The sequence below is a fragment of the Lacerta agilis genome, chromosome 14 (genome assembly GCF_009819535.1).
Source record: "Lacerta agilis isolate rLacAgi1 chromosome 14, rLacAgi1.pri, whole genome shotgun sequence".
Classification (NCBI taxonomy): domain Eukaryota; kingdom Metazoa; phylum Chordata; class Lepidosauria; order Squamata; family Lacertidae; genus Lacerta; species Lacerta agilis.
The window spans coordinates 28,446,463-28,470,481 of NC_046325.1; the positions used below are offsets into that span (position 1 = coordinate 28,446,463).

At 45.7% G+C, this 24,019-nt stretch overlaps 1 protein-coding gene across 1 annotated transcript; it reads left to right on the top strand.

Annotated features, from left to right (window-relative positions):
* The first annotated feature begins 2,939 nt into the window (after positions 1-2,939).
* Positions 2,940-23,815, top strand: P3H4 (prolyl 3-hydroxylase family member 4 (inactive)). The gene is made up of 8 exons (XM_033169983.1): positions 2,940-3,648; positions 14,795-14,944; positions 16,850-17,021; positions 17,943-18,071; positions 20,061-20,206; positions 20,934-21,017; positions 22,299-22,443; positions 22,962-23,815. Exons 1-8 carry the CDS (start codon positions 3,052-3,054, stop codon positions 22,979-22,981), a joined length of 1,443 nt encoding a protein of 480 aa, XP_033025874.1. The 5' UTR covers positions 2,940-3,051; the 3' UTR covers positions 22,982-23,815.
* Positions 23,816-24,019: the final 204 nt, after the last annotated feature.

The following is a 24,019-nucleotide window of genomic DNA, read 5'->3' on the forward strand; positions in this document are numbered from 1 at the left end:
AGACTATTGAAATACGCTCCACTGGGCTGTGGCTTTCAAGCAGGAAGGGGCTAAAAAAAACCTATGCTGTCTATCATACCTTAAAATAAGGGACAGATGGGAACTCTGTACATCATGCCAGGAACTGCAACCACGCTTTGCCCTCAGACAATACAAACTCTCTGACCTAGTTTTCAAGTTCCTATTAAGAGTACAGCAGAGGACGCCGTCCATCTCTTTCCTGGAGTTTAGGATCAGTGCAATTTTTCAAACTGACATTTTTTTCCCATCCAGAAACTATTAAAAAGCGAGATCAAGGCAACGCTACAGCCACATATTTGGATGGCTGCTGCAGAAAGCAAAGAAGATGCAATTCACAGACTTTCTCTGGAGGCAGCGAGCCAAAGTGTGTGTGTGTGTGTCTGTCTGTCTGTCAGAGGGTTGTGGTTGTTGTTGTTTTTGTTGTTGTTGTTGTTAAATACCCTGCCCATCTGGCTGGGTTTGTTAGTAAATGTGACAGGGTTTCCCCAGCCACCCTGGACGGCTCCTAACAGAATATTAAAACCACGATGAGGTGCCCCTGCCCAATGTTGTTGGGATGCCAACTCTCCCATAAGCCCCAGCCAGGAGAGCCAATGGTCAGACACGGTGGTCATCACACTAGATACCCTGACCCAAAGTATTCCAGGTGCTCAAATTGTTGTTAGAATTTGTCCAAACTTCCCCACCCCCACCCCTGCCAAGCAGTTGTTTGTGGAGCTGTCCATCTTGAATATGGCAGCAGCTTTTTGAGCTCGCAAACAAGTTTTTACAACCCCATCCACTGAGCTGGAACAACAGCCTACAGTTTCTAAAAACTTTAAAAGCAGGAAATATGTCTGAAAAGCAGCAAAGGAAACGATTTCTAATGCACAAAAGCTCCTGGCAAGAAGAACCCTACCGGTATTTCCTTCAGGTCCTCCACAGCAGTTTTCTTTTGAACCAGTTTTTCTAATGAGCCCCAAATGAAGGTGCTCTTTCTTTCCAGGAAGCTCTCTACAGGCTGTTATGCACCACGGTAATACTGTACTTTTTTTAGAAATAAAATAAATATGCAAGCGATAGTCATAAACAGGACTGCTTGAGGTCTATCCAGACTGGTGTTTGGGGGCAGATATGTTCTGCAACACGTCATGGATCAATCATAGTGCATTAGTGCCAGATGTACAGGTGAAACTCAGAAAATTAGAATATCGTGGAAAGGTTCATTTCTTTCAGTAATTCAACTTAAAAGGTGAAACTAATATATGAGATAGACTCATGACATGCAAAGCGAGATATGACAAGCCTTTATTTGTTATAATTGTGATGATTATGGCGTACAACTGATGAGAACCCCAAATTAACAATTTCAACTTTGGGGTTTTCATCAGCCGTACGCCATAATCATCACAATTATAACAAACAAAGGCCTGACATATCTCGCTTTGCATGTCATGGGTCTATCTCATATATTAAACTCCAATAGCTAATGAAAAAAATTGCTTACATAAATGGACTTTTCCACGATATTCTAATTTTTTGGGTTTCACCTGTATATTAATATATTTAATTTATTTTTAATATTTTGTTGGAAGACGCTCAGAGTGGTATACCGCCCAGAGGGGCATGAGTGAATAAATAATAATAATAATAATAATAATAATAATAATAATAATATACCACCCACACATCATTCTGCTTTTATTAGTTGCACCTTGCCGACAAAGGTCCGTATAGTTAAAGCTATGGTTTTCCCAGTAGTAATGTATGGAAGTGAGAGCTGGACCATCAAGAAGGCTGATCGCCGAAGAATTGATGCTTTTGAATTATGGTCCCGTGGACTGCAAGAAGATCAAACCTATCCATCCTTAAAGAAATCAGCCCTGAGTGGTCACTAGAGGGACAGATCCTGAAGTTGAGGCTCCAGTACTTTGGCCACCTCATGAGAAGAGAAGACTCCCTGGAAAAGACCCTGATGTTGGGAAAGATGGAGGGCACAAGGAGAAGGGGACGACAGAGGATGAGATGGTTGGACAGTGTTCTCGAAGCTACCAACATGAGTTTGGCCAAACTGCAGGAGGCAGTGAAGGATAGGCGTGCCTGGCGTGCTCTGGTCCATGGGGTCACGAAGAGTCGGACACGACTGAACGACTGAACAACAACAACAAGTGTCTGTGGTGCAGAAGAACACCAGGTCATAGCTGTCAACTTTTCCCTTTTCTTGTGAGGAATCCTATTCGGAATAAGGGAATTTCCCTTTTAAAAAAAGGGAAAGGTTGACAGCTATGCCCAGGTCCAGTTTAATGGTGCAGCCTGGATTTGTGATTGAATCCCACCTGCAAAACAGCCACAGTTTGGAAGCCCCTCTCTTGCATGTGGGGTGCAGTGGAGGCTGGCTGGTCCATTGAGCAAAAAGGGGCACTGCCCCACCAATCCCAGAGCAGACCCACACCATACATTTAAAGTGCATTCAGTGTGCATGACTTCCCCCCCCCAAAAAGTCATATAGTTCTTTATCTGTCTGTAAGCCTCTTCCTTTAGACTTTGGGTGGTTGACAACATTGCTGTTGACCTGCTTTTCCCTGGCTGTTTTTAGCTTGCTTGTAGTGTTAGGCTGTGATGTAACTTTGCATTGCATTTTTGTCATTCATACACATTGTTCTGAATTTATTGGGGTACAAATATTATCTATCGACCCGTCATGAATGATGCCAGCAGCAAGATAGGTCTTGGAGAAGAGAACCTTGGTCTCTCCCACAACAAGCAACGTCAACTCGCTAGCTTCTGGGATGCCTCTGTTCAGGGCGCGGGATCATATAGTATTGATCGGAGGCCTCACTTTTTCCATAACTCCAGCCCTTACTCATGGAGGAAGAAACTGCTGGGCGGGGCCCACAACTTTTCCCGGGCCGCACTAAGACCCTGCGGAATCCGCCTGGGCTCTCCCGCGCCGCCTTCCTTCCTTCCCCCTGCTTCCCGGAGACTCCCGATGGGCCTCCAAGCGGCTGGGCAGCAGCTCTCGAGCACCGAGCCGCCGGCTGCGCGGGCGGCATGGAGCGGCGAAGCCGGGGGCTCCTGCTGGCTTTCGTGCTCCTGGCCACGGCGGCGCCTGAAGGCAGCGCGCATTATGAGAAGTACAGCTTCCGCGGCTTCCCCGAAGCCGAGCTGATGCCTCTACAGAGCGCCTACGGTTACGCTCTGGAGCAGTACGAGGCCGAGAACTGGCGGGAGAGCGTCCGCTACCTGGAGGCGAGCCTGCGCCTCCATCGCTTGCTCCGGGACAGCGAGGCGCACTGCCACAAGGAGTGCGCCGGCAGCGAGAAGTTTGGAGAGGTTGCCGTTTTTGGAGAGCCTGCAGAGGGCGTCCAGGGCCCCCCGGCGCATGGAGAAGACGCGAAAGGCGCCGCTGGTGCTGCGCTCGGCGAGGGCGCACGGCCCGGCGCGGAGTTTGGAGAGCCGGCCGGGGGAGCGCCGGATGAGTGGCGCTGGGAGATGGAGCTTTTCGGGCTCGTCCTGCAGCGCGCCTCGTGCCTGCGGAGGTGCAAGCGCAGCCTGCCCGCCTTCCAGCTCAGCTACCCGCCCGCAGACACCCTGCGCGACTTCCAGCGCCGCACCCCTTACCAGTACTTGCACTACGCGCTCTTCAAGGTGAGCGGGGCGCAAATGGGGAGCGCGCGCAGGGGGGGCGTCTCGAGGCTTCCTCGGAAACGATGTCAATTAATTGCGGTTCAATCAAAATATTAATTAATTAAAATCACTTCTAAAACGCTGCATATAGAGAGAGAACAACTTCTAAGCGGCATACAAACATAATATAAAAAGTATATCGTAGACAGCCTGGGTAGCTCAGTTGGTTTGAGCACAGTACTGATAATGCCAAGGTTGCAGGTTCGATCCCTGTATGGGACAGCTGCATTGCAGGGGGGTTGGACTAGATGATCCCCAAAATCCCTTCCAACTCTACAATTCTATGATCTAAATCAGGCATAGGCAAACTGAGCCCTCCAGATGTTTTGGGACTACAACTCCCACCATCCCTAGCTAACAGGACCAGTGGTCAGGGATGATGGGAATTGTAGTCTCAAAACATCTGGAGGGCCGAGTTTGCCTATGCCTGATCATAAGCGTTGTAAGAAGTATTAATGTTTCCCAGCAGAGGCAGGACATCTGTTTCCAGTGGGCAGATCTTACCCTTGAAATATAGGAAAGAACTGATTGGAATAGTCCTGAGATGAAACAGTGTGCCTTTCTTTCCCTGTTGACTACAGAGAGTTCCCAGGCATCAGGCAGAAAAAGTTTCTAGACAAAGGGAGTTCTTTCCAGATGTGGGTTTTCACATCTCTTCCTCTGGAGACAATGCATTTCATTAAAAGATGCCACCACAGAGGATCTAAGGGCCTTCTCAGTACTCTTGTGTTCCCAGAAACCCTTCAGTATTTCTGAGAGCAAAATAAGCTCCTGTTCGGCCTTCCAGGTTTGCACCGGAGCCTCTTTCTCAAGCTAATGTTTCCATAGCTTCTTCGGATCTGGGGTTCAAAGTGACCAGTAGAAAACATCCAAGGCCTGTTACTTCCGCCAGCCCCTCCAATGCGCATTAGGGGACCTTATCCATGGGTTGCTTCTCATATTATGACCTTCCTTCACACGCTCCAAGCAACTGAGCTATCCTGCTTTCAGGGAAGGTGGTTTCTGCTCTGCAAAAATACTGAATCCTGCATGTGGAAAGGTGTCAAGGAACTATATAGCCAGTTCCTGTCCCCTGAATGAAAAACCCACTTGTGTGATTTGTTTCATGTAGATTTCCCTCCCAGAGCACCACACTTAATGATCTTCTCAGGCTATGATTCCTCAACATGTGTACACACACCGCCAAATGAATGATCATTATGTGTTACAATTAAACAGTACGGGCTCACAGTACAGTAGTACCTTGGTTCCCGAACAGCTTAGTGGTCGAACAAATCGGCTCCCGAACGCTGCAAACCAAAAGTAAGTGTTCCGGTTTGCGAACGTTTTTCGGAAGCCGAACCTCCGACGCGGCTTCCGCTTGAGTGCAGGAAGCTCCTGCAGCCAATCGGAAGCCGCACGTTGGTTTTCGAACCGTTTCAGGAGTCAAACAGACTCCCAGAACAGATTAAGTTTGAGAACCAAGGTAATAGAGGTTCGAGATGTGTGCTGTTTCCATCTGAAGACATCCCTTTTGCTTGGGTCGCTTTGAGCAGGTCAAGAGCAGGAGACAGACCTGCCTCAAGCAAGCGCCCCGCCCCGCCCCATCAGCCCCACTCCCAACTCATCCTTCGTTCAAGTTTCGCATGTATCCCGTTCAAAGCCCATGTCACTTGGTATTAGTGTGAAACAGTCACCTCCTCTGGCAGCCTTCCGTTTGGGTGGCTTTGCAACAGCCTCGGACGTGACAATCTGCAGATGAGGAGTTTGTGCTCATTCCTACACGCTTTCTGTGCTGGGATTTTTGTGAAATGTGAAACAGTGGTGCTGCGTGCATCTTATTCCCCATCCCTGCCTTTCCAAACCACGAAAGGTGCTACATTGCCAATGAGGAAACTGTTCACTTCCTTCTTTGCCTTGCCTCTTTTTCTTTCCCCCTCCCCCTCCCAGGACCCTTTCCCTTTTAAGTAGCTTAATCCAGACAGCCTGTCTCTTTAAATCTAGGCCTCGAGGAGGAGCGTTAGATGAGCAAAGCTGTGCCTTTTGCCAGCAGCTTCTGGTCTCTCCTCCCCTTCTCTTTCTCCCCCCACCCCGCAAATCTCCTTCACCAATGAGGTAGCCTCCCCTGGCTTTCCTGGACCAGAGGCATTTCAGATGCCACGTCCTGCAGCTTTCAGACTCCTGGAGGAGGTGGACACAGCGGCAGAGAGATGATCAGATTCACTTCTGATCTTCCCTGGACTTGTTGTTCCTTGGCTGCCTCCTCTTGGCGGAGTTTCCAGGCTGTTTAACCCTTTGTCCGTGTACCAGTGTAATGCTGGGAAAGCCGCTAGACTTTTGGGAAGATGCCAGGTTTTTGTGTAGTTTTGGGCCTGGGGGTGTGCTCTGCAATGTGCATCACATGGTCTAGAGGAGCCTGGAGATGTGGTGGGCTGGTTTCAGGAGGGCAGTAGGCCTCATTGTGGGTTGCTGGGGGGTTTTCCACACGGGTGTCTCTCCTATCCAGGTTCTCCAGCACCTGCTGGAAAACACACAGGCGGGGGGGGGGGGGTTGGATTGTGTTTCTCTTGCCTAGTACTGTATTAGAAATTAGTGACTGGCGGAGGTCCAGTTGCAACCCCGTGGAGATCTTTGGATGCCAGGTTGGCAAGTGACATCTCCATCTAGCTGGCCTCTCCAGCTCTCTTAAGCAAGTAAGCGGAAGAGCTTATTTATTGCATTTATATCCCACCTTTTTCTCCAAAGTGTCCATGGTTCACCCCCCACCTCAGTTAATCCCTACAACGACCCTGCGAGGTAGGTTAAGCTAAGAGGCAGTGACTGGCCCAGGGTCACCCAGTGAGCTTCATGACTGAAGTGGGGATTTGAACCCTGATCTCCTAGATTCTGGTCTGACACGCTAACCACTACACCACACTGGCTTCCTAGAGTAGTTCTGCTAAGGGGCAGCTATCTAAAGCAAGTAGGTGAATAAATATGGGGAAAGCAAAAGGAGAAGGCTCTGAATTATTTTTTTCTTTGAAGCTTCAATTTGTTTTATTCTGGATTGTTTTATTTGAGGTTTTAATAAAATGTGTACCATAAAAAAGGTAAAAGACCCCTGACAGTTAAGTCCAGTCGCGGACAACTCTGGGGTTGTGGCGCTCATCTCACTTTACTGGCCGAGGAAGCCGACGTTTGTCCGCAGACAGTTTTTTCCGGGTCATGTGGCCAGCATGACTAAGCCACTTCTGGCGAAACCAGAGCAGCGCATGGAAATGCTGTTTACCTTCCCGCCAGAGCGGTACCTATTTATCTACTTACACTTGGTACCTATTTATCTACTTGCACTTTCAAACTGCTAGGTTGGCAGGAGCTGGGACCGAACAACGGGAGCTCACCTCGTCATGGGGATTCAAACCACCGACCTTCCGATCGGCAAGCCCTGCCCACCTAGCAGTTCAAAAGCACATCAAGTGCAAGTAGATAAATAGGTACTGCTATGGCAGGAAGGTAAACGGCGTTTTCATGCGCTGCTGTGGTTTGCCAGAAGCGGCTTAGTCATGCTAGCCACATGACCCGGAAGCTGTCTGCGGACAAATGCCGGCTCCCTCAGCCCATAGAGCAAGATGAGTGCCGCAACCCCAGAGTCGTCCGTGACTGGACCTAATGGTCAGGGGTCCCTTTACCTTTACCTAAAGTATTAAAAACCTAAGTTCTTTCCAATAGTAGTAAACCTGACTTTACAAAGGCCATATACGACTTGGTTTTAAAAAGTCCCATCTGCACCTACATGGCCTTCTTGACAATACAGCCGTACCTTGGTTTACAAACAGCTTAGTTCTCGAACGTTTTGGCTCCTGAGCGCTGCAAACGCGGAAGTGACTGTTCCGGTTTGCGAACTATTTTTGGAAGCCAAACATCCAAACGGGGCTTCCGATTGGCTGCGGGAGCCTTCCTGCAGCCATTCAGAAGCCGCGCTTTTGGTTTCTGAACGTTTTGGCAGTTGAATGGGAGCCGGCGTACAGTTTCCGGGTCATGTGGCCAGCATGACTAAGCCATTTCTGGCGAACCAGAGCAGCGCACGGAAATGCCGTTTACCTTCCTGCCAGAGCGGTCCCTATTTATCTACTTGCACTATGACATGCTTTCTTTTTTTTTTTTATAAAGCATTTATTCAATTTTATAAAGTAATAAAAAACAAAAAACAAAAATCATTGATTACATCTTATAACAATCCAATACAACATATAAAATACAGATAGAAGAAACAAAGAAAAAAGCAAGAAAAAGAAAAAGGAAAAAAAGAAAAACAACAACAATTATTTTATATCTTAATCTTGTTCTACATCTTCTTTAGGGGGGACTTCCCCCGTCCTCTCTCCAGCGTTCAATTCTAATTTACGTTAGTAATTTTGTAACTATTTATTAATCATTCACCTTAACTATTCATATTCATTATACATTATAACAACTTATCTTAACATCTTATCTTAACTTTATAAACTTTATTATATATTCTAAACTTCCATTACTTTAAATGCAAAGAAAAGTCTTATCTTACTTTCTCATTTTCTATTTTATTCTCACATTAAATTGCTGTCGCCTATATCTATCTCTGATTTCACTTCAAAAAGTCAATTTTTCACAATGTTTCAAGTAGTCTTTAAACTTCTTCCAATCTTCTTCCACCTTCTCCTCCCTCTGGTCATGAAGTTTCGCGGTCAGTTCTGCGAGTTCCAAAAAGTCAATTAACTTCATCTGCCACTCTTCTATCGTTGGGAGCTCTTCACCTTTCCAGTTTTTAGCAATCAAAATTCTAGCGGCTGTTGTGGCATACATAAAGAACACTCTGTCTTTCCTGGATATCTCATGGTTGGTTATGCCCAATAGGAAGGCCTCTGGTTTCTTAGAAAAGGTGTATTTCAACACTCTTTTAAGCTCATTATAGATTTTCTCCCAGAAGTCCTTAACCTTTGGGCACGTCCACCACATGTGATAGAAGGTACCTTCCACTTTATTACACTTCCAACATTTATTACTTGATCTATGATACATCTTTGCCAGTTTAACTGGTGTCAAATACCACCTATATATCATTTTCATTATATTCTCTCTTAGCACATTAGATGCGGTAAACTTGATACCTTCCCTCCATAACTTTTCCCAATCCTCCATCATTATGTTATGACCCACATCTTTAGCCCAGTCAATCATCACTGATTTCACCATTTCATCTTTAGTATGCCACTCTAACAACAAATTATACATTCTGGAAAGGTTTTTTGAGTTCGGTTCTATTAATTCTGTTTCCAATTTTGATTTTTCTATCTGAAAGCCAACTTTTTTATCTAGCTTGAAAACTTCATTTATCTGATGATACTGCAACCAGTCCGAGACACCATCTTTCACTGATTCATAGCTTTTCAGCTTGAAGGTTTGACCTTCCTGTTGCAGTATATCTGCATATTTTAACCAGTTCGCAGACATATTTGGTCTTTTATAGGCCTTAGCCTCCACTGGAGATATCCACCTGGGAGTTTTTTTCTCTAACAAGTCTTTATTCCTAATCCAAACCTGATATAGGGCATTTCTAATTATATGATTTTTGAAAGCTCTATGTACTTTTACTTTGTCATACCAAAGGTATGCATGCCAGCCAAACACATTGTCATGTCCTTCCAGGTCCAACACATCTGTGTTGTCTAGTCTGAACCAGTCCTTCAACCAGCAAAAGGCAGCCGCCTCAAAATAGAGTCTCAAATCTGGCAGGGAAAATCCTCCTCTCTCTTTAGAGTCTGTTAAAATTTTATATTTTATTCTGGGTTTCTTCCCCTGCCAGATAAACTTCGATAGGTCCTTTTGCCATTTTTTAAAGACATCAGTTCTATCAATTATAGGTAGTACTTGGAATAAAAATAACATCTTTGGCAATACATTCATTTTGATGGCTGCAATTCTTCCCATCAGGGAGAGCTTTAATCTAGTCCAAATCTCTAAGTCCCTTTTAATCTCTTTCCATATTTTCTCATAATTATCCTTGAATAGGTTTATATTCTTAGGAGTCAGATTCACCCCCAGATATTTCACCTTCTTGACAAAGTTCAATCCAGTTAATTCTTGTAGTTTCTCTGTCTGCAGTTGTGACATATTTTTTGCCAATACTTTTGTCTTGGCCTTATTCAGTTTGAATCCTGCTACTTTCCCAAACCTTTCAATAGTCTCTAACGCTTTAGGGAGACTTTTATCAGGTTCCTGTAGGGATAACACCACGTCGTCTGCAAAGGCTCGAAGGTTGTATTCTTTCTCTCCCACCCTTATTCCTTTTATTTGTTTATCCACTCTAATCATGTTCAAAAGCACCTCCAGGACCGTAATAAAGAGTAAAGGTGAGATAGGGCACCCTTGTCTTGTACCTTTCTCTATCCTGATTTCTTCTGATATTACACTATTTACAATTATTTTAGCTTTTTGTTCTGTATAAATGGCATTAATGCCATTCATAAATCTCTGGCCGACCCCCATCTTTTCCAAATTTTTCTTCATAAAAGTCCAAGAAATATTATCGAAGGCCTTTTCAGCATCAATAAACATCAATACAGCATCCGTATTAATCTTCTTCTCCAGTCTTTCTAATATATCCACAATGTTCCTTGTATTATATTTTATATGTCTTCCAGGCAAAAAGCCTGCTTGATCTTTGTGAATATAATCCTTGAGCAAGGTCTTTAACCTCGTGGCCATAACATTTGCGAAAATTTTATAGTCCACATTTAGTAATGAAATTGGTCGGTAATTTTTCATTGATGTTTTATCCGAATCCGGTTTCAAAATCAGTGTAATATACGCCTCCTTCCAAGAGTCTGGTGCCCTATCTCCTTCTAGTAATCCATTGCATACATCTTTTAATGGCTGAATCAGCCAGTCTTTCAATGTTCTATAATATTTAGCAGATAGTCCATCTGGTCCTGGGGCCTTTCCTAACTGCATATTGTTTATTGCCTCTTCCAATTCTTGTGTTGTGATTGGGTGGTTGAGTATTGTCGCTTTCTCTTCTGGGACTCTAGGCAAACCATTATTCTCCAAGAAGTGCTCTATATCTATCTCCTCAACTTTATCTTCTTTATACAATTTTTTATAAAATTTTTGGAAGCATTTCCTAATTTCCTCTGGATTCTCCACTGTTTTTTCATTAACCTTTAAATTAGTGATGATATTCAATTTTTGTCTCTTTTTAAGTTGCCAGGCAAGCATCTTTCCACACTTATTTGCAGAATCAAATGTTCTTTGTCGCATCATCTTAATTTTCCATTCAATTTCCTGATTCATAATTTTAGCATACTGGGACTGCAAGATTTTAATTTCTTTCTGAATTTGCAAACTTTTAGGATGTCCTCTTAATTTCCTCTCTCTTTCATTTATTTCCTTCAATAATCTTTCCTTTTCTTGATTCTGTTGTTTCTTCTTTTTTGCTCTTTCTCTTATTAGGAATCCTCTCATCACCGCCTTACTTGCGTCCCAGACAATTCTTCTTTGTACACCTTGGTTAAGATTAAACTGAAAATATTCTCTCATCTTATTTGCCGCTTCTTGGATCAGCCTGGTGTCTCTCAGCATTGTATCATCCATTCTCCATCTAAAAGAATCCTTGGAATGGATCTTTAAATCCAATTGTACCGCATTGTGATCGGAGCAGGTCTTGGGGCAAATTATCGCCTTCTGTATTTTTGGTGCTAAACCTTTAGAAATCCATATATAATCCAGCCTCGACCACGACTGTTGTGGTTCTGAGAAATAAGTTGCTTCTGTTTCTTGTGGGTTTTTCAATCTCCAAGCATCTATTAGCTCCAGGTTGTCAATCATCTGAAAAAACGTTTTGGGCAGTTTCCCCTCATTTGTAATCTTAGCTCTTTGTGATCTGTCCATTAAGGTAGAAACTGCACCGTTAAAATCTCCTAAGCATATCACATTATAGTCCAGATAGTCCAACAGCAAATCGTGTATTTTCTTGTAAAAGGTTGACTTTTTGTCGTTTGGTGCGTAGAGTCCCAGGATTATAAATTTTTCGCCTTGAACTATAATTTCAATTGCTATATATCTCCCTTCTTCATCCTTGAACAGCTGTCTTGGATTATATTTTTCCTTCGCATAAATAACCACTCCTCTCTTCTTGACTTTATCCGATGATATAAATTCTTGGCCTAGCTTTTTGTTTTGAAGTATTCTTCTGTGATGCCGAACTACATGAGTCTCTTGCAAACAAATTATATCCAATTTCTTTTGTTCTAGGATATGGAAGACCCTATGTCTTTTCGGCCTCTGGTTCAGGCCGTGGGTGTTCCACGTCAAAACTTTCAGCGCCATTTTAAAGTTTAGTTCCTCCTACCGCTCCTTCTTCTTCTTCTTCTTCTTCTTCTTCTTCTTCTTCTTCCACCTCTTCTTCTTCGACTTCTCCTTCTCTTTTCTCCTTACCCTTGGCTCCCTTTCCCTTCCCCGGCCTCCTCGGTGGTCTCAACTGGAACAGTCTTGCAGAGTCCAAAGAAGAACCTGCAAAATCAGCACTGTATTTATCCAAAAACTTTTTCTTATCTTCAAAGGATCTAATTCTTATTCTTTTCTCTTTAAAGGTAAAGTTAAGGCCTTCTGGAAATTCCCAACTGAAGGGGATTTTTCTCGTTCTTAATTCTGTAGACAGGTCGTAGTAATCGATCCTCCTATTTAAAAAGTACCTGGGGATATCTTTAAAAATGATTATTTTATTCTGCTGAATCACAAGGTTCCTCTTGTAATGAAGATCCAGTATCTGGTCTCTCTGGGATTTATTCTGAAGTATGATCATACAGTCATTCACCCTTTTCGGATTCTTCTTTTCTTTTGTCCCGAACCTGTATGCCTTCACAATGAATGATTGCAGATCGTCTTCTCCCAACTTCCAAAAGGCAGAAAATTCTTTGATCAAAAAGTCCTTTAAACTTTCTTGCTCTAGCTCTGGGACCCCCCTGAGCCTCAGGTTCCCTTGTCTTTCCTTCAATTGCAGAAATGCGATCGACTCCTGTACGTCTCTCTGTTGGGCCTTTATCCTTTGAACTTCATCTGGATCTACGTTATCAATTTTGCTTTCCACTCTTCTGATTTTTTCCTTAAATTGTTTGGATTCTTTTTTAAGAGTCTCCTGAGCGCTGCAAACGCGGAAGTGACTGTTCCGGTTTGCGAACTATTTTTGGAAGCCAAACATCCAAACGGGGCTTCCGATTGGCTGCGGGAGCCTTCCTGCAGCCATTCAGAAGCCGCGCTTTTGGTTTCTGAACGTTTTGGCAGTTGAATGGGAGCCGGCGTACAGTTTCCGGGTCATGTGGCCAGCATGACTAAGCCATTTCTGGCGAACCAGAGCAGCGCACGGAAATGCCGTTTACCTTCCTGCCAGAGCGGTCCCTATTTATCTACTTGCACTATGACATGCTTTCAAACTGCTAGGTTGGCAGGAGCTAGGACAGAGCAATGGGAGCTCACCCCGTCGTGGGGATTCGAACCGCCAACCTTCTCCGATCGGCAAGCCCTAGGCTCAGTGGTTTAAGCCAGTTTCCAGACCTCATTAGAAAGTTCCCCTCTCTCAAAAAAACAAAACAAAACAAAATTTGCAGAGATACATTAAAAAAATAAATAAACGCGAGGGCAGAACTGGCTAAAGAGAGGGCTGTTTTAGACAGGTGAGGGCAAAAGAAAAGAAAACGGTTTTGAAAATCTGCATGTCTCTTCCCGGTGCAACCAAATGGCCTGGAGGGAGAATCCAAGAAAACCAGCAGAGATAGAAGGTTGTCCCTGTGTTCTCCCGCACCCGCAATACAGTAGCTCCTTTCTTCCCTCTGGAACAGATGAGATGCTCCCAGTGGTGAGGCTTCCTTCCCACGTCATCATCCTGGCATTTGACACCATGATGAGAACAGCAGGCACGAACGGGAGTTAGTGGAACTTTTCAGATGAGAGAGAGGGGGAACACAACTTCTGGTGGCAAATGTGTTTTTTAACTTCAAGTGTTGGCACTGGATGGCAGCCTGGCAGTTCTGTGCTGCTGACTCAGAAACTTTTAGTTACTTTAATGGGTACGGAAGTCTGCTTTTTTAAAATTCCAAGTTTTTAGGGATTGCTTTCCGCTGAGCACATAGGTAGGCAAGTCATTATCTCTTTTTCTATAACTTTTTTTTTTATGTTGCATCTCAGGTTTCACCGTCCTTTTATTCGCCCACATGATCTCAGAGGGGACACTTTTGTTCCAGATAATGGCTCAGCTATGTGATCACACTCCATTAGTGTTTCATGAAGAGCGTTTCATTCTTTCTTCCTTCCGCCCACCCCCCTCTTCCCCTGCCCCAAAATGAAAGAGCCAGTTTCTAGGCCATAAGATGCATTACAGTACAGGCGTACCTTGGCTCCCGAACACCTTGGGAGTCTGGCTCCCGAATGATCGAAACCTGGAAGTGACTGTTCCGGTTTTCGAATGTTCTTTTGGATGTCCGAAGGGGCTTCCGCAGCTTCCAATTAGCTCCAGGAGCTTTCTGCAGCCAATCGGAAGCTGCACTTTGGTTTTCAAACGTTTCCAAAGTCAAACGGACTTCCGGAACGGATTCTGTTCGATTTCCGAGGTATGACTGTATTTGCTTCTAGACCAAAGACAGCCCGACCTCCCCTTCAGAAAGGAATGGAGATTAGTTGTGTACTGAAGCTAGCAACAATATTGTTTTGAAAAAATTTAGGTAAATTTCAGAAAAATAAGGATCTGGGGCAATGCAATCCCACAAGTGCACACACAATCAATCCCTTGCAGTCTGCACTTGTTTCAAAGAGGGTGCAAACTACATAATATTTAGTGAAAATTTTCAAAACTTTGTTCCAGTCCCTAGTCTTAAGAACCACAATTTCCTTGGCATAGGTCATGCTAGCTGGGGCTGATGGGAGTTGGACTCCAATAACATCTGGAGGGCCTTAAACCATATGTCTTCAGGTGGTAGGTTAGTACCTCTCGCTAAATGACGACCTGATCTAATCCTGACCGCAGCAGCAGCATTGCCATATATGGTAAAATAAATTTGGAAGTGGGCCCACCAAATGCATGAAACCCTCTGCTTGAACTTCTTCTCCCTGTTTTCCTTAGGCAAATAAGATTGAAAAAGCCGTGTCGGCTGCGCATACGTTCCTGCAGAAGAATCCCAAGCACGAGATGACCCAAAAGTACATGAACTATTACAAAACTATGGTCGATGTGGACGAGTACCTCATAGACTTGGAAGCACAGCCCTATGAGGTGAATGGAGCAAGGGAGGTTTTCAGGGGTGGCTGGGAAAAGAGGGAGCTGATTTCCTGGAGCGGGACCACAGTCGGAAGCCTTATAGGAGAGCTCTGAAAGTCTCCTGGACTCCAGCTGCCATCATCCCTGGCCATTGGCCACGCTGGCTGAGGCTGATGGGAATTGGTGTCCCAACAGCATCCAGAAGGCCTCTAGTTCCCCATCCCTGCCTTAAAGGGCTTGGGTGTACAAGGGGGCAAATAATCAAGTGTTTTTGTGGCAGGCGAATGGTGTCCATTGTTATGGTGGGTGGGCCTGCTGGTTTCTGCAAGCCTCTGGGCCAAAAAGAAGGCTGTACCAATCTGTAGTGTTTATCTGGCTGGAAAATGAACAAAACAGGGAGCTGGATAGAGATGGATGTGTAAAGAAGCAAGAGAACATTTTCCCTCCGCCCACAAGTGGCAGAAGCACAGGAAGGCAATTTGATATTGGAGACTGATGGTTCATTCAATAAATAGATTCCACCCCCACCACCCCCAGCTTAATATGATAGTGGACTTGGGTGCCTTTATTCAGTTTTGTCAAAAACTGTGTTCCATACATAGTCAAGTTGTAATCTATCTACAGTATATTTCCTTACGTTGACTAGAATCTGTCTTTTTCTGAAACTCTGAAAAGTAACCATGGGCCAAGAAAGCTTGAGTTAATATTTGGGGAAAGCACTATGGAAGGTGCCTAAATGTCACTGTACTTTTTGAGGAACCCAACTCTGAGAAGTTAGAATCCAGTGAATATCTGGGATCTTGAAGGCATCATTAATCCTCTTTGCATGTTATTTCCATGTGGAGGCAAGAGTGTTGAAAGGGGGCTCAGGGGTTGCCATTCCCTCAACTACCAAGAGAGGCCTACTCAGTTGATCTTAACACCTGAGAGGGTCTGTAAGGAAGAAGGTTGTCATTCAGATATTATTATTTATTGAATTTCTATACCGCCCTATACCCGGAGGTCTCAGGGCAGTTCGCAGAATAAAATCAAGGTATAAAACTACAAAATACATAATAACAACCCAATAGCCACCCAAAAAATATTTTAAAAGGGCATGTTGTTGTTGTTGTTGTTTAGTCGTTTCTGACTCTTCATGACCCCATGGACCAGAGCACGCCAGGTACTCCTGTCTTCCATTGCCTCCCGCAGTTTGGTCAGACTCATGTTGGTAGCTTCAAGAACACTGTCCAACCATCTTGTCCTCTGTCGTCCCCTTCTCCTTGTGCCCTCCATCTTTCCCAACACCAGGGTCTTTTCCAGGGAGTCTTCTCTTCTCATGAGGTGGCCAGAGTATTGGAGCCTCAGCTTCAGGATCTGTCCTTCCAGTGAGCACTCAGGGCTGATTTCTTTCAGGATGGATAGGTTTGATCTTCTTGCAGTCCATGGGACTCTCAAAAGGGCATAGGATGTAAATATTTGGGGTCTAAGTCATTTAGGGCTCTAAAATACTAATGTGAGCACATTGAATGGGCCCAGAAACAAACTGACAACCAACCCAGCATTTTTAAAACGGGCTACATTGTTGGGCCATTGTTGGTTTTACTTTTGTTACCAAATTTCCACAATTGGGGGCTAGCTGGGTGTTTTCTTGTTTGCCACTCGTTTATCTATTTGCTGTGTTCTCTGTGCTCTGCCTCATAGCAAATGGTTTGTGAATGAAATAGAGGATAATAATATATATGTATGTTTTTATCTTGTGCAGTCCGCCTTGGAAGGCCTTTGCACTTAAAAAGGACAGCCTAAACATATTTTAAATTAAGAAAAAGAAAGAAGGCTCAATGGGGCTTTACCCTTTTATGGCCATTCCTTGTTAAGTTCCAGGTCTGTGGGCTTCTGTGTTCAACCTGACCTGCCAGTCTCCCTCCTCCCTGTTTTCAGACTGTTTTTGTGCGAGCGGTGAAACTTTACAACGCTGGAGATTTCCGGAGCAGCATTGCTGACATGGAGCACGCCCTGTCTCAGTACTATAAGGCCTACGAGAGCTGCTTGACTGGCTGCGAAGGCAGCTACGAGCTCCGCGAATTTAAGGATTTCTACCCTGCCATTGCAGGTGAGGGCACCAGGGAAGGGGCAGCCATTAAAGGTAAGGGCAGTGATGGCTGCCATCACAACAAAGGAAGGCCACTGAGGGAAGCTCAGCCATTACTCAGGTAGGCATGGCAGTCTGTCCTTGTTCTATCCTGAGCTCTCATTAGCCTGGTGGTTGTTTCTGGTGGCATCCAGTGTGGTGCTGTGGTCTAAACCACTGAGCCTCTTGGGATTGCTGATCTGAAGGTTGGCAGTTCAAATCCCCACGACGGGGTGAGCTCCCATTGTTGTGTCCCAGCTCCTGCCAACCTAGCAGTTGGAAAGCACGCCAGTGCAAGTAGATAAATAGGCACCACTGCAGCAGGAAGGTAAATGGCATTTCCGTGCGCTCCGTCACGGTGTTCCGTTGCGCCTGAAGCGGTTTAGTCATGCTGGCCACATGACCCGGAAAGCTGTCTGTGGACAAATGCCGACTCCCTCGGTCTGAAAGCAAGAGAAGCGCCACAACCCCATAGTCGCCTTTGACTGGACTTAACCATCCAGGTGTCCTTTACCTTTACCTTTTACAAGCACCCACAAACTTACGTGTGATCATTCATTCTTGTCATGGTAAACTATGACTTGGTCCAAGGTCTCAACATGGCTCAGTCCTTTGAGAGAGCTAAATGGGAGCCAAACCCAGACATATCCAAGGAAAGTGGAAACTGTGGGGGTAGGTATGGGGAAATATACCTGGGCTTCTGGAAAAGTGGGGAGGCTGTTACAGCTGCATACATTTGCCTGTTGAGCAAATTAAAAGTTAACTGCAGAACACAATTCCATACCTAAATGGTTACAAAAAGTGATAAAATCTCTGAAGCTTCCTAGCTACCTGGCAACCATCAGCTGATATAAATGTTTAACCTTGTGGATTCCTTCCTTCCTCTACCCACCCTCCCTCCAGATCACTTTGTCGATGTCCTGCAGTGCAAAGTGGACTGCGAAACCGACTTGATCCCAAATGTAGGCGGCTACTTTGTGGAGAAGTTTGTGGCCACAATGTATCACTACCTTCAGTTTGCATACTACAAGTGTGAGTCCTCAGGGTGGGGAGGAATGTTGCTTCGGGGAGGGTTGGTCGGGTAACTAGCAGATTGTTGTGGAATTCTCCAGTTTAGGATCTGGCCAGCATTCCCTCTTCTCCTTGCCCCTATCCCAGGGCAGAGGTTTCTTGTCCTGTGCCCCACACACTCCATTTCAATCTGCGGAACTGGCACTGTTCCTAGTACCAAAATGCTCATTTTGCACTTGTAAGTAATCAATCTTTTCAATGTGGCAGCATCTACACTTTGGAACTCCCTGCCACTTGATACCAGGCAGGCACTTTCACTGTGCCTTAGATGTTGACATATTATACACACACACACACACACACACACACATATATATATATAATCTGTTAATTAAGCTTATCTTTAAATGTTTTTTAATATATTTTTAAAACCTGGCTTTTATTTTTTTAAATTATTTTTTCCATCAAAACAAAAACAACAAGAAACAAGAAAATATTTTCACCCAATTTAAATGTGTATATGAGAATTTCTTCTGTCACATTAACTGGCTTTTTATTATTGTAATCTTTCTTGTAAGCCGCTTAGAGGTTTTACTGCAATCAAGCAGTATATTTTTTTTAAAGGGGGAAAAAAAACGAAAAATCACCCAAGCCGCAGAATGCCACCTGCATAACACAAGATAAAAATAGTCCACCAGGTTGATCAAATTCCTAACATCTTAAGAGAATTAGAATTTCATATTCCTCCACTCATTATGGCATCCCAATCTCTCTGATGCTTTTGCAGTTCCCAGAGTGGTTTGACAGTCGATCCCTGTATCCATGGTACTCTGGGAAGTGTAGTTCTGCGATGCTAATAGGGTTCTCCTGACAGCTCTCAGCACCGTTAACAAACTCCAGTTCCCAGAATGCTTTGGCTGTTAAAGTGGTATAAATGTATGTTGCAGATATATCCACAGTTGCATCTAGGTGACATCATATACTGAGACAGTGCCGGGGGGCAGGGGGCAGGATTAGAACACCCAGAGTAACATTGGGTAGGGCCAGCTGGGGCTAAAATTACTTTGCGGTCTGGATCTGGCTCACAGCATGCCAGTTGGCCTACAGGACATTTCTGTCCCCTTCTTTCTCTTCTCCTTACGCCTCCATCTCGCTCCCAAATGATGTGTGTGTTACATTATGACTTATTTATAAACTGCATTTTGGGCCAAAGCCTCCCAAAGACGTGACCAGCACATTTCTGCAAAAAAAACCACAAAAAACCCCAGAAACTCATCAAAACACAATATACCGTATTTTTCGCTCCATAAGACACACCTGAACATAAGACGCACCTAGTTTTTAGAGGAGGAAAGGGGGAAAGCCCTGTTTTTTTGAGGATCAACTCAAAGTGGTGCAGCTTCTTTTGCAAAGGGAAAAGCCCTGTTTTTTTGAGGATCAGCTCAAAGTGGTGCAGCTTCTTTTGCAAAGGGAAAAGCCCTGTTTTTATGGGGTTCAACTCACAGTTCTGCAGCTTCTAGTCCTACAGCCATTTCTACAGTTTCCAGACAGATAATCTAATCAGCCAGTCACATGTTGCTGGGGAAACAAACAGCCTCCCTCTGCATTCAACAATGGAGGCCTGGGCAAGGGGCCGGGGCTGGAAAGGGAGCCTTATCTCTCTCCCCGATCACTTGCTGAACAGCTGTTCAGCAGCTTCCTTTCAATATCCCCTTCTCTCTTTGTAAAAAAAAAAAGAGCACGATCTGCTTTTGGCCCCTAGGCAATTCGGCTCCAGGGACCATGCATTCGCTGCATAAGACGCACAGACATTTCCCCTTACTTTTCAGGAGGAAAAAAGTGTGTCTTGTGGAGCAAAAAATATGGTAAAATAGCAAAATCAACAAATGCTGCCCACCAGTCATCCTTGATATGAAGGTGGGAGCTGCGTTCATGCTGTCACCAACAGACAATGGGTGAATGAAGTGCTAGTGCTTTTCCCACTAATTTGATATCTCTCTCTCTGCACAGTGAATGATATCAAGAATGCCGTGCAGAGTGTGGCCAGCTATATGCTCTTTGACCCTGGGGATGAGGTCATGCAGCAGAATCTGGTCTATTACCGCTTCTATCGGGAGCGCTGGCACCTGGAGGAAGACGATTTCAACCCACGGCCGGTAAGGGTGTGACTAGGGGGCTGGCTTGAGGAGTAGCCTGTTGTAGCAAAACCAAATGTACTTTCAGTTTCCGACATCCAGCTGCCCTGGGAAAGCTGGCAGGCCAGATATCCCAGAGAACGCTGTCCCTTGGTGTTAAAAATATAGAGTGGCTGAGGCAACCCAGCCAGATGGGCGGGGTATAAATAATAAAATTATGATTCTATATTAAATCAGAAGTTGTGCCACCTGTTGTGCAGAGCAACTCATTGTGCATTGTTATGCACATTCTGCCAATTTCCCTCTGCTTCCTCTTGTCACGGGGAGGGCCAAAGATCAGCCCCACGACCACTGGAAATCTCACAAGTCCCTTTGGAGATTTCACCAGCTGTTGGCTCCAAACTTTCAAGCCATTCGGTCTCAAAGCTTCCTTCCTTTTAAAATGAAAGCTAAGATCCAGGGTTCTTGTGCTCAGGTGTGCAGTGCAAGAGCTGCGTTAACAGAGTAGCTGGGAAAGTGTTTTCATGCCTAGAATTGTAGAGTTGGAAGGGAACCCCTTCCAGCACAGGAATCTTTTTCCCCCCAAAGTGGGACTCGAACCCACAGCCCTGAGATTAAGAGTCTCGTGCTCTGCCTATGGGGCTTATCTCATTGGTGGGCAAAGCCTCTTGCCAGGTAGCTGAGGGGGGAGGGGGCCTCCTTTCCCACCATCCTCACCTCCGACGACTGACTTCTGTCTCGTTCACAGGAGGCCTTGCGCTACCACAACCAGACGTCTGCGCAGAAGAAGCTCTTGGAGTTTGCCAGGCAGTATCTCCAGCCAGACGATGAGGTGAGAGGCCACGAGGCCAGAGGCAGGATGACGTGGCAGCTGCCAGAATGCTTCACGGGAGAGGCCCAAGCTCATATCCGGGCTTCCTGGGTGCCTTGGGGCCAGAAACACACACTTGGTCTCTCTCAAATGCAAACCCAAGGTTGGGCAACCTCCAGCCCTCAGGGCCTCCCCATTTTACCCACCAGGCTGTTTTGACCAAGCCGCGCCCACCTGTCAGAGGCGAGAGGCAGGTAAAGGCTGGGCCGAAAAGGCAGCTGCAGGAACCGCCGATCAACTGACCTAACCTACGCTAAAGGAAGAGCAGTGGGGATAGGAAGGCATTCCCGAGCTACAGTTTGCAGACCACTAGGGGCCCATGCCTGTTGTCTTTGTCCATGGAGTTTTCTTGGCAGGGATACTGGAGTGGCTTGCCAGTTCCTCCTCCAGGTGGATCACGTTTGGTCCAAACTCTCCACTATGACCTGTCCATCTTGACCTGTCCATAGCTTCCCTGAGTAATTCAAGCCCCTTCGCCATGACAAACTGCGTGAGGCAGTGAAGGATAGGCGTCCCTGGCGTGCTCTGGTCCATGGGGTCACGAAGAGTCGGACACGACTGAACGACTGAACAACAACAACAGGGGCCCATGGGCTTCAGTCAGGTGGTCTGTCAGGAAATACAATTAAATATGGTTTGAAATCATGCAGAATCTAGCCCAGCACTATAAAGCGTGAAATAGAAGCAGGCATTCAGTTTTATCTTCTTCCTAAACGGGAGAAGTCATAGCAAAAAAGCAAGTCCTGCAGCACCAGCAAAGTTTGCAGATTTGTTTTGGCAATAGTCCCATCAGATCTACCGAGGTGTTGGATATTATTTACACGTGGGACTATACATGTAAAACCGATGTGGCCTGCAACAGAATGTCATAGTGTGAAGCCCCGTCGGACGTTCGGGTTCCAAAGAACGTTCGCAAACCAGAACGCTCGCTGCCAGGTTTGCGGCATTCAGGAGCCAAAACATTCGACTCGCAAGGCGTTCGGGATCCAAGGTGCGACTGTGCTAGGAGGAGTCAGCTCACTTCCAATCGACCTCCACCTTGCCACCGCTTCTGAGATTACATCAGGCATTATGCATGCGATTTGAAGACTCTTTTGACAGTCATATGGACTGGAAACTTGGAGGGTGGTAATCTTTTGATAGGGGATTCTATGCCCGGTTCCCTCATTCTGTGGAAGCAGCACATACTCGGCCCTCTCAAGCTTTTTCTGCTTTTGTGTGACATGTTCTTTCCTCCCTCAGGCGGAGGTGAACGATGGTGAGGAGAAAGCAAAGGATCCGGCTTCGCCTTCAGATGCCGAGTTCGAAGGGATAGGTGACTACGAAGAAGGATTTTTGTCCCAGTGGTGGCAGGAGCCAAAATCGAAAGGCGACAAGGCCGACCAAGGTTATTAATAGCAACGTTGAAGGGCTGGACCTTTCTCCCTACTGTGTGGCTTGGTCCTGTGTCTACACTCCTACCCTCCCTCCTGGATTCCTTCACACCCCTTCCTGTTTGGCATTGTGCCCCCCCCAATCCTCTTTGTGTCTCCAATGTGCCACCTCTGCTCCCATCCATGTGTGTCTGTCCAGCCGTTCGCCTGCCGACGATGCTAAGCTTGTGCTCCGGAGCTCAGGCGGCTCCCAGAAGGCATTGCAAAGAGCGTTTGTAGGATAGGAAAAGAGAGAGCTGCCATGGCTCCCCGGTGGGTTTGTGCCAATTCTCCTGCATGCCCCGCCCCTTCCTCTCGCTTCCGAGTTCTGAAACTGGCGGGTGGACTCTTGTGCATGCTGCATGGATCCTGGAGGGGGCAGCAGCGAGCACGCGCACCGTGGCATGACTTCTCTGGAGAGTGCAAACAGCATTTTGGCAAGTATACGTGCGAAGGAAGGACTCCTTTAACGCACTGTGTTCTTTGTTCACAGAGACAGAGGGGCACGAATGAGCGGTGTGGTCCCTACATCCTCTGTAGGTGAGGGGTGTGTGTGTTCTGATTCCTTGCGCCCACCAGGGTTGAAGTGGGCAGTCTGGAACCGGCAGATGCGCCCCTGATGGTGTTCCAACAAGATCCCTGCCTTGGGAACCTCACCCTCCATGCCCTTGTTTAAGATTCTTCCAAGGCTGAGGGTGTTCTACCTCCTGCCTAGAACTTTCCACCCCAAACGCAATTGGCTGAGCATGGGGTGCCTCTGAGCCAATCCAAGGTGCTGTGTTTTGTCCCATGGTGCTTCGCTTCTAGGAGAGCCCTGCTTCGTAACAAACCTCCATGCAAAAGTGGGAGAGGTGACCGGCACAGCGTCCGCTTCTGATTTCACCCTGGGCTCTGCCAGTGTGACCTCAGATATGCTGGGAGCCGGTGACTTTGTCTATTCACACACACACACACACACACAGTAGTGATCTATGCAACTGGTATTTTTAGTGCCACTGATTTCCCAACGGCACCAAATGTAAGCCATTGACCCTTTCCTCACAGAACTTTGGCTCTCTTAAGAACCAGGCTCCCAGCATGCATTGCTCTGGTTTTGCTTGGTACTGACTGTTCAGGTCGTGTGCTAGACTTCAGCAAGCGCTGGCTCCCTTCTGACACGGTTCTAAAACAGAGCGATAGGTACGTTCAAATTGGCTTGTCAAGTGCCTTTTTAAACCTCACAGAGTTGCCTTTGTAATGTCAATTTTATTTAATTTGTTTTGTTTTTCCTTGCATTGTACAGATTTCTTTTTGTTAAAATTTTAGCAGGATTTTAATAAAATACCTCCCAGTTCTTTCATGACTGTCTTCTGAGCGGGTTGGTTCTTTTTTCTCTCTCTCTCCAAAAAAAAGACCTATTATCCAAGATCTGCAACCCTTTGCCATCTCACGGCTTAGAGGAGAGCTTCCTCTGCAATTACTTTGTGCGGCAAGTCAGTTGGAGGTTTAGAATCAGAGTTTTCCTTCTCCTAGATGGGCTCCCTTCCCAGGTTGACGAGTCCCATCTGCCCC